Source organism: Drosophila erecta, unplaced genomic scaffold (genome assembly GCF_003286155.1).
Source record: "Drosophila erecta strain 14021-0224.00,06,07 unplaced genomic scaffold, DereRS2 tig00000055-arrow-pilon, whole genome shotgun sequence".
NCBI lineage: Eukaryota > Metazoa > Arthropoda > Insecta > Diptera > Drosophilidae > Drosophila > Drosophila erecta.
Genome location: NW_020825200.1, coordinates 14053277 through 14063735, shown reverse-complemented (window position 1 = coordinate 14063735; position 10459 = coordinate 14053277). Strand labels below are relative to the sequence as shown.

Sequence of the window (10459 nt, the reverse complement as noted above, 5' to 3'; positions counted from 1 at the left end):
ACGGCATTAAATTGACCTGGTCGTGACAGCTTGACATAATGCCCCGATTATGCTGACACAAACACAATCAGATACCTATGTGCGAATCAATAAAGTGTAAATTGTAACATTAAATAGTCATTAGTGTCTGGGGCCATTTGACCGGAAATTAATCAAGCAATAACCGCACGGCCCAAGCGCTTTATATGTATGTTACTTGGCCAGTCGAAAGGGTTAATGTTTGGCCAGTCCTTGTACATATCATTAAGCACACAAACAAATGTGCGGCGCAATCAGATTGCGCCTTGTAGATATGTCAAACAAGTGACGGAAACTGTTTATTATTGCCCCATTGCGATGGCCGCAAGCGGAAAAGGATAAAGGATGTGTCAGCCAGTCGGGCGAAGAGAGGGACGAAGAGTGCGGTCCGCTGTGCCCCAATAAATTTCGAGTCCTGGGTAGAACGATTTAAGTTTCTACCTCTACGGCCAGATCGAGTGACCGTCTCTGGATGCGCAGATTAAAATAGAAAATTGTCAACAATTTTCAGACTCCGTCTGGGCAACATAAAATAAATACCATAATGGCTTTTACTGCCTCGAAGCCGGAACTGCTAACAACACTAAAAATCCAGGCGCAAGGACGAGTCGGCAGGACGTTTGTCTTTCGCATTGTGGATTTCCTTTGCACACCCACGCACACACGCACACACGCTCACTCAAAGCGACAGGAGCCATTGTGCTCAAGCACCGCCCACACACACAGACACACACACACATATATACACTCACATCCGGTGGCCAACTTCCGTGTGTCAAGGAGCGCTCAAGCATTCATTTATGAATTTTTATTATTTTTTATCTTTGCCACCATTCGCTCTCGACCATCCGCACACCTCCCTCCCCGTGGCATGCGACCCCAATTGCCATGTAGTTTATATTGTTTTTTGGGCCACCTGACATCTATTGCTCGAAGTGTCTCTTTGGCGTTGGGGGACTGTGGATCAAAGAGTCGGGTCGAGCGGCTTGCACACAATGTAAACACAGTTTGCAGCCACACGCAATTAAATTTCCGGAAATCGTCTATGCTGAATCCGATTTTAATTAAAATCGTTTTGTGCAGGAAGGAAGCCCGATTTTCAAGTCGGCAGGTAACTGTAGCCACAGTCGGAAAAATAGTCGCATGGCAAGGCACTCAGAAAAAACAACTGTTTCTCCAATCATTGGCAAAAGAATATATATATATTTTTGCTATAATTTATTATAATTATAATTAACTAATTTATCATTTGCTTGCTAAACTCGAGCTCAAGGCTGGCAATTATATTTCTTAACCACGCCGACTTTCAGATATATATAATACATCGGTTATACACCGCAATTACCATTATTCATACTTTTTGTTCGCATTTGGTTCTAAGTGCTTTTTACAAAAGCTTTATATTTCATTTACACATGGACTACATAGTATACATATATGGCACATGTACATATTACGAGCGAATGGAAATGCTGAATAATGAAGCAGTTGCTACGAGGCCATTCAATTAGGTAAATTATTTATTTCTCTGACACATAAATACAAATTTTCAAATAAAAATTTAAAAAATAATACACAGCAGTTTCGTTTGTTTTTCACTGTGCTTGCACAATGCTGACAGACCTTCTGCGGTCGGAAAACCGACGATATCGCAACGCTCGCCGAAAAGCGGAACTTAATCGCTGGCCGCCGATACTCACACATGTGTGTGTAACCAGCTGCCGGCTGAGTAGCGCTAAGCACAGGCAAACACTCGAGCAAACATCACACACCCACACTGATTTCTCGAAACCAAAGCCAGCCAGCCATGAGACCAACAACTAGCAACAAGCCAGGAGCAGCAGGAGCAGCAGGACATGGGCGGCAAAGGTCCTGATGGTGCGGCAGTGGCTACCGTTTGTGGCAGGCGACGCATGGCCTTGTCAGCGGAACAGTGGGCGGGAGGGGGCCACAGATAGACAACCATAAATATGAATGCATGTCCTCAAAAGGCGGATGGGGGGCCAAGCGGGGGCGGAAGGAAGTGGGCGGGGCGGTGGACTGCTGGTCCGGCTTGTTATTTACAGCCGGTTTTCAGAATTTGTGGCATAATTTAAGCACCTTGTTTAGCCACTGTTTATGATCTCTCATGTCACTGTTCCATCTGCAAGAGTGCGTGCACAGGAAGAAATATATTAGTAAGTACGAGTTTGCTTAGTAAAGACTTAATTGCTTAAAACCGCTTGCATTTGACATCAAAATGCGGAAAAATTAGTGCTGCTTAGGTTATTTTTAGCCACAAAAATAGTAATAACTAAACCATTGGTTACAATAGTGCAAGTGTGTTATTCTAATAAGGCTACTGTTTCTCCGAGTGCTTAGAGTGCCTCTCGTTAAAATGCTGCTTTTACTTTTGGGGTCACGGGGTCAATGATGGTCAGCGCACACATTCATCAGGCCGAGCTGAGCTGGCGCTCTGCCACTTTAAATAATTTATAAGTGCGACAAATCTAAAAACAACTTGGCCATAAAGCTGCTGGCAAAAGGATTTAGGGCCCGGCGACGCCCTGCGAACGTTACTTACGCAAATCAACAAACAAATCAACGGCACAAAAGTGGAAATCCTTTTGCCAGCCCTCCTCGAACGATTCCTTGCTCCGACTTCTGTCAGCGGAAAATTCTTATTCGGCTATCAAATTGTAAAATGAAAACCGCTGACTTACTTTCCACTCCAGCAGTACGTGTGAGTACGTGCGAGTGGGTGTGAGTGGGTGGGAGTGGGCGTGAGTGGGTGGCTGTTGACTGGCTGGCATTATGCAAACAAGACAGATCCTGTGAAAAGCCAGAAAACCCTTTACCCCGTCTCCATTTCGCATTTGCGTGCGGCGCGCATTCAACTTGTTTCGTTGTCGCTTTTTTTGAAAGTTGAGAATTTGCAAACATTGGAGCATAAGGGGCCAAAGTGGAGGTTAGCAAATGGAATCCCACCTGGGGTGTCTGAGGTGAAAGCGAGAGGGAAGGGGGAGCACGAACAGGTGCCATTTCCTTTTGGCAGATATGATTTTTAAGTGGCGCCAGCGATTTCATTTCGCGATTTCAAAGATTTCAGCACGAACTATCTGGATCTAATCTGGATCCTGGCTATTAATGCTTCTATATCGCATTTTTCAACCATCAAATATTTTGTTAAATCCTAAATCTAAGGAGTGGTGTATATCACAAACCAAATAGGCGCTTTTCTAACTACAATTTGCTGTTGTTTGACTATCAATTTAAATAGGCCGCCGCCAACAGTAAACAATTTCGCGAACTAAATCCTTTGCTCTCCTTAAATTGCATTAATCGGCAGGACGAATCGCGAGGGGTCCTTCCACACCGCACATTTCATATTGATCGCAAGCCCATTAAATATGCATTTGCTGATATCACCTAAATCCGCAGCGAAAACAGCTTATGCGGCATTCACCGTACCCGTGTGTACGGCGTACTCAAAATCCGTGGCTTTATCCGTCCGTGTGTGAGTTTGCGTGTGCGGTTGACAGCCGTAAAGAAATACACGGCAGTCCGGAGGGGAGCGCTGAGCGGGTGGGGGGGTGGTGGGGAGTTCAAGGAAGAAGCTGACAAAACAATAGAATTTAAATGATTTTAATGCGACCATTGGATTTTATTGAAGCCGACGGATGTCGAGGCATTTTGGATGCTTGGTTATGAGCTACACGGGTGTCATATGAATACCAACCAACCAACCAACCAGCCAAACATCCAAACATCCAAACAACCGGGCCAACATCCAAGTCAACCCGGCTCTTATTCGCACTGACAATAATAATAATTGTCAATTGCAGCAGCTGCCGCACAGGCGGCACACACGAGGCATCCCATTTTTTCCATATTCAATTTCAAATGAAATTTTCATGTCACACCCGGGCAAACATTTCCCCCCTCCCAGCCATTTGGTGTAAATTTTACGTTAGCTCTTTGCCAACTTAATTCTGGGCGGAATCTTTGCATACTTTTCTTTTCGGCAGCATCCGCAGCTGTTGTAGTTTTAGCCAGCAGTTTCTTCTTGTCTTTTTTATCGCATTTTTTCCATGCGGTTGCGATATTAGCCGGAGCTGAAGATACTTGCGGCGGATGGAGCTAAGCTATTTTGGTATTAAGCTGAGCTGCTTTGCGTCTGAGCTGCTTACAAGGTATTTGCATATTAGCCTGTCCATCGCATATTTTGATTAGAAATTGCTTCAGGTTTCCGCACACCACACATTGTATCCTTCCATATCCTCAAGGTTGGCTTGGCTCTCAGCTCGGCATTGTTTCGGAATTTCGGCATATGAAATTCATACAAATTAATATATGCAAGCAAGGTAGAGGCGTTTCATATTCCATTTGGGCTATTGGTAGCAAAAATTTAACGCTTAGTAACGCAGTTTCACAATGCCGAGAACATTCACATATTGACAGTTTTGCTACACATCGATTTTGGCCCCATTTGGGTACAGCTTTAATTTCATTTGCTGTTTGGGGGATGCCCACGAGTGCAGGCGCCTAACAGCATCACTTTGAGTGCTGTCAGACAGCAAAGTTCGCATAATGCAAATGGTAATGACATGTGTTCGCAACCAGACTCGCCTCAGTACCCCACCGACCCCATGGAGCCCACAAACAGGCATAATAGGCACATAACAACATTATCATTAGCAGGCGCAGGCAGGCAGCACATTAAATTGCAATTGTTGTTTCGCCGGCCAGTTGAGTGCAGGCATTATGGACGGCATCAGCATCAGCAATCGGAATAGGTATGTAAATGCAAGTGTCTAATTGATTTTGTCTTCGTTTCGGCGGTGCCCACGCGTCGTATGCGTGATGTTGATGGACCTCAAAGGGGCGAGGACTGAAACGCATTTTAAAGCCGTCTTAAAACATTAGCAGCATGTGTCCCGGCTACCTGGCTGGCTTACTTGATTCACTTTATGTGTTTGCTCACAAATTTCATTTTGATGAAGCCAATGTGTGCGTAGTGGGTGGTGGGGGTGGGTGGTGGGGTTGGGTGGTGGCACCAATGTGTGTGCTCAGCAGCCGAGAGTTGTTGGCCTTAAACTAGCTCAACAGCCCGAGCTGAGTGGCTGCCCCTGCCCCTCCAGGCTGTCCCGTCATTAGCATATGTAGTTGAGGGTCAGGCCCAAACAAGACAGGCAAAAAAGTGTACAGCACCCCGGTTTCACCTCCACCTCCACTTCCCGCCCCGGCAACAGGACCACCCCTGGCTTGGTTTGAGTTGAGCTGACAGCCGAGCTGTCAAAGCGGATTTTAGAGCACTTGCTGCCAGGTAAACAACAACAGAGGCAGCGCATATATATGCCAACGAATAGCGGATGCTCTGCATTAAAATTGGTTAAAAGGAATATTTTGTATATATAAGAAGTCAAAGCATTATAGATTGCGCTAGTTACTATTAATATCTTGTGGAAATGAAGACTCATAAGTGTAAAAACAGCATTCCTAAAACGATTTATAGCGAATTATAGCAAACACCTATCTAAAAATGGGCAAACATAGTGCCAACTTTGGCAATACACAAATTATAATTAGGCAAATAAATTAACAAAATCAAATAGTACATGGGTGACTCGCAAAGCTCTGGAAATTCATTGAAGACGGCCAAGCTAATTGGCCAGTTCCTTATACCCCACTGGGGCTCTGCAGCGCAAACACCTGTCATGGGTTGAGTGTTGGCCAAAAGGGTTTAACTACGTATCTCACTTGTTTCTGTTTTGTCGTTGTTGGTTTGCTGGTGGTGTTGCTTTTGTTATTGCTATTGCTGTGGCGGTTCGCCCTTGGCCAAAAATGCATTGTGTTGGCATATTCACGTATGTGCTGCCGCTCTGCGGCTAAAATTTTGACAAGCGCCAGCTCGACGAGGCAGGCGAAGGACATTTAGGGACCGAAATACCTTGTAAACATATGCGTGTGCGTATACTTAATTTCACCTGAGCGCAGGCCACTGAATTAAAGTGATAAATGCTGGCCAAACTTGATGAAAGGCGTGACATGGGAGGTGTTTGTTTAGGAGCATTTTACTCCGTGGTTCATATTTTCTTGGGTTACTCTAATGCCTTTTGTTTCGCCAAATTACAAAGGAATAAAGTCCGCTTTCGACATCTTCTCGGACGGGTTTCCATCATCATCTACGAGCAGATGTACATCAGAGTACCGGATCTTATCAAGTTCGGCATAAACGCTCTTGCTGATGCTTACTTCGGGGTACTTAAGGGGAAATTTTAGACGCAGTAAGAAGTTTAGAGCCGTAGATATACTAACCAGCTTAGCCACCTTCCAGCATTCCAAGGCCGTCTTATTTCTGCTAAGTCGTAGGTTAATGGTAGCTAAGTATCCCCAGACATCGGGTATAAAGATGTCGACTTCAGTGCATCGCGAGAGATAGGGAATGGCTTCCTCCAGGCGGTTGAGCTTTTGTTAGTCATGTGAATTAACTGCTTTTGGCAACTATCGAGTGCAGACTCACATGGTAGAGTGTCAGTCCCTTGCCATAGTTGGCTGTAAAGCTCTTGCGTCTGGCAGGCAAACAGCTATCGAATGCTTTTTCGGCCAGCTCATATTGTCCCCTTTGGAAGGCCAACTGACCGAGTCGCAGGAAACTCAGCTTGAATAGCCACCTATCCATCGGATCCACCACTGAGAATAACTCCTGAAAGTATCTTAAGGCCTCATCACAGCGCCCTCGTGAATACTCCACACTGCCGTTGATGTGCAGTTGGTAACAGCGCTGTATAGTTATTTCCTTTTGAATATAATTTTTAGTGTCGTATGGGAAAATAATCTCACCTTCAACTTTCCCGCCGCACTGTTGTCCGTAGGCATCTTAATGATATTGAACTTGTCATCGATCTGGCGCTGCAGTATCTTCAAGGTGGTGGTTATAAGATAGGCTTCAGCCTCCGTAAAACACTGTTCTATGTCGGAAAATACAATTTCCGCAAATGCGTATGCTCCTAGGCGGGCAAATAGCTTGAAGACGGGGAAAAACTGAGTATTCATCGAGGTGGATGAGCTCTTCATATCAAAGTCGACCGGCAAGTATAGTTCGTAAAGCGAAGTAGGAGTGAAGCTAAGTGTCTTGGGTGCAATTTGCTGAAGATTCAGGAATTTCCAGCGCGTCAACTCCATGCCGGGTAAGTAATAATACTCCTTGTAGTAGCAGTACAAAAGGATCCAGATTTCTGATTCCATTCTGTTCTTATCGGCAAACTGGCGCAGACTCTCGATCATATTCGATTTGGCCGTGCTCAAGACCTCTTCGTCTGTCGATCTAAGGTCCATCATATAGTTAATATAGAGCTGCAAGACCAGACTGCGCTATATGAGATAAATAAGTCATAATTTAATAAGCTGAAGTGCATTAACCATTTGAAACTCACGTAAAGTAGTAGCCACTCCAATCGGTGGTTCGGGGTTTCGTGAAGTATCTCGCCGCCTGTTCAAACTGCAGGGTTTCGACGCTGTTTAGCAGGGTTAAGAAGTCGAATATGATGCGGTTGGTGGTGCTGTGATCGATCTCTTCGTACATATGAATGGCCAAATCGCGTTGGCCAGTGCAGCTGACCAGTCGCATATCATGCATCAGCCGATTCAAGCCACGATCCTGGTTCGACGTACTGTCGGCATTATTTTTCCAACAGCAGGCGGTAAACACACCCTCAATGCGCTCCATCAGCTCCTCATACATGTGGGTCAGCATTTCCTTATCGGTTAAAGGATGACTATTTAATACAGTGCCAAATAGTGCTTTGATTAGATACCCACTCTGAACTCAATGTTCGTTTTGGTTGGCATGCGTATGTTGAAGTCGCAGCCGCATATTTTCAGCACCAGATTGCAGAGGTTGCCCAGCTGGCAGCAAAAGAAGTCCTTCCTATCACTGATGTCCTGCACATCTCGCTTGATTATGTACCCGATTGTATCGCGTATGAGATCATCAAAGGCGCGGTAGAGCTCAAGGAGCACATCCTCATCCGTCTCGTCCTCCTTGACGAACTCCATGTCGAAGCAGCGGCGCAGCTTTGCGCTTTTGAGGAGGCTCTCATTGTACTTGTCCAGAGGTTCATTGCGCTCGCAGATTGGCTGAAAGAAGCAAATCTTGAAGGTGCAGAACATTGGGCCCATTACCATGGTATCCCTTGGTAGGCTTAGCTTGATGGTAGGTGCGAAAACGGGACTCAGCCTGCATGCAAAGCGGCAGTAATTCACTGGGGAAGGTACGCAGTACCGTGTTAAGATGTCTATTAACTGGGAACCCTCACCTCCTGGGTAGCCAAATATGCTGGGATTAAGGACGCCCTCGTACAGGACATTGCTGGGCGTCTCCTGGTACAGTTGCAGCAACAACTCGTAGTCATTGTGAACCACAGCCTCCTCGAGGATTTTTCTCATTTGCTCGTTGAGAACGAAACGGTGCAGAGAGTTGTTGATCAAGGCCAGGTCCGAAACAGGATCAATTTTGTAGATCTGAAAGTCAACGTCCTGTTCCCAAAGCAGCATGCGAAGCAGCTTTGGAAGCTTTATCCTGGAATTGGTCTCCATTTGGTTGAAGCTGAAGTGCATGTCGAGGTGCAGATCCCGCTTGATGTTCTCCCACACGATGATGGTGTTCTGGTCACTGATGATCTGTGAAATGAATCCTGAGTAGGTGCACAAGGGAATCACCCTAAGAGAACCATCCGACTCCTGCGGCTCCTTTGAACGAAAGGAAACACTGAGGCCCAATTCGGCGGATTTCGAGTGCAGCTCTTCGGGAACATTGTATATTGATTCCAGGGTCAGAAAAGCCAAATTCGTGAAGGTAAAGTTCTTCAGGATGGGCAGAATGGAGTACATGTGCCAAACGCTGCACGTGGTGATTTTGTCGTTAATCTTTTTCGACCGGTACTCCGGATACAGATAGATGGTGATGTCGCTTATAAAGCGGCGTCGCTGGAAAAGCTGCAGCAGATCGCAGTGGCCGCGAGATAGGAGTTCCAGACGCCCCTCCAAAAAGGCACCGCCCTCACCTTCCTCCCCAGCCTCCTCACCATCGAGTTCGGATGACCTCTTGCTCGATTTTTCATGGGGCACGTGCACATTGCTCCCCGAAGCCTTTGTAATTAATTGATTTATTTCTTGCGACGAGGATGTGCCCCTTTTCGTTGACTTGCCCTTTCCAGATCCTCCCTTGCGGCGCCGCGGAATCCTTTGATAGAGAGAAATCAGCAGCGGCTGATCGCTGAACGTGTTCATGTCCTCGATATCGTCCTGCATCACACCCATGGCAAATACGGGTTTCTTCAGACTGAACTCGTGCTGATAGATGATGGTCTCTGTGGTGTAGCGCTCCTGCATCTTCTGCAGTGTGTTCTTCGGATGGTAGAGGTGCAGCTCCAGAGGATGCTCCGTCTTGGGCAGCTTGCTCATTTCGTTCAGCTGGATGTAGAGGAAGACCCGTTGCTGCGTCCTGGGCTCCAAGGGAGGCTCCACCCTCGGCTGCTCAGTAGCCTTGATCCTGCCGAGCTCGTCACCTCCTGTGGAGCGCCTGCGTCTGGTTAGCCGAGCAGTTCGACGCAGTGTATTTCGGCCCTTTCGATCCATTGTGAGTTTAAGTAAAGGTGTGCTACAGAAAACTGGTTTTATCTTTGGTCTGAGCTCAGTAGGTGTTGACACCCAAAGCACTGATTTCTTGGTTCTACACTAGACTTTGCAAATGTTTAAGTAGAACACATAGACCACCCTTCAACCTTTTTCAATCACACGCGCGGAATAGAACATTTTGAAGGCCTGAACTAATTTGAAATGCTGGAATGCGGTTACACATATCCCATATCTAAATACACGAAAACAGCTTCACACTTGAAATGCGTATCCAATTCTCAGACATTCAGCCGAACCTTGGAAAAGTTGAAGAGGTTACTTAGCCGCCCTACAAGACTCTCATCTGCGTATCTTTTATTCAAAGGGAAAAAATGTTTTATGTATTCTGATGCCGACGCCGCGGGATTCTAAACAATAAACACTTCAACAAGTCCGCTGCTCGTTTCCATCCGCCCTCGCAAATTCCGAAGGGTTTGGCCTAAAAATCGTATGGAATTGGGGGCTGCGTGGGTTTTATTACTCCCAGACATATAAGTTTTATTAGGCACGGTAGGCTCATAAACCAAATTTCGGCAAAGTGTCAAGAAGCAAGTTAAACAGGTTGAGAATTAAACTGGCAGATTTCGGGAAGTTCTTAGAATTTACCAGAGCATAGAAACTGCCTTTTTTTACTGCCTTATCCACACAAAAGCCAAAACAATTAAACACCAAGCTGCCAGTTGGCAATTAATGAAAGCGAAGGCGAAACGAAGCGTAAATTGATTTAAATGCGCAGAGCCAAAGCCAAAAGAAAGTCAATTTATTTAGTTTTGTTTTATGTCTC

General features: G+C 45.8%; 1 protein-coding gene across 6 annotated transcripts; it reads right to left on the bottom strand.

Moving 5' to 3' along the window:
* Positions 1-2047: 2047 nt before the first annotated feature.
* LOC6542520 lies at positions 2048-9745 on the bottom strand. Of its 6 annotated transcripts, none has more exons than XM_026979402.1 (6): positions 7819-9745; positions 7434-7756; positions 6841-7366; positions 6521-6796; positions 6316-6465; positions 2048-2161 (listed from the first exon to the last, which is right to left on the bottom strand). In XM_026979402.1, exons 1-6 carry the CDS (start codon positions 9634-9636, stop codon positions 2150-2152), a joined length of 3105 nt encoding a protein of 1034 aa, XP_026835203.1. In that variant the 5' UTR covers positions 9637-9745; the 3' UTR covers positions 2048-2149. The 6 variants fall into 6 exon arrangements, with proteins under 6 accessions (XP_026835203.1, XP_026835200.1, XP_026835201.1 ...); XM_026979399.1 differs by lacking the exon at positions 2048-2161 and adding an exon at positions 5483-6261; XM_026979400.1 differs by lacking the exon at positions 2048-2161 and adding an exon at positions 5483-6261 and having other exon boundaries at positions 6521-6781.
* Between the last annotated feature and the right edge of the window lie 714 nt (positions 9746-10459).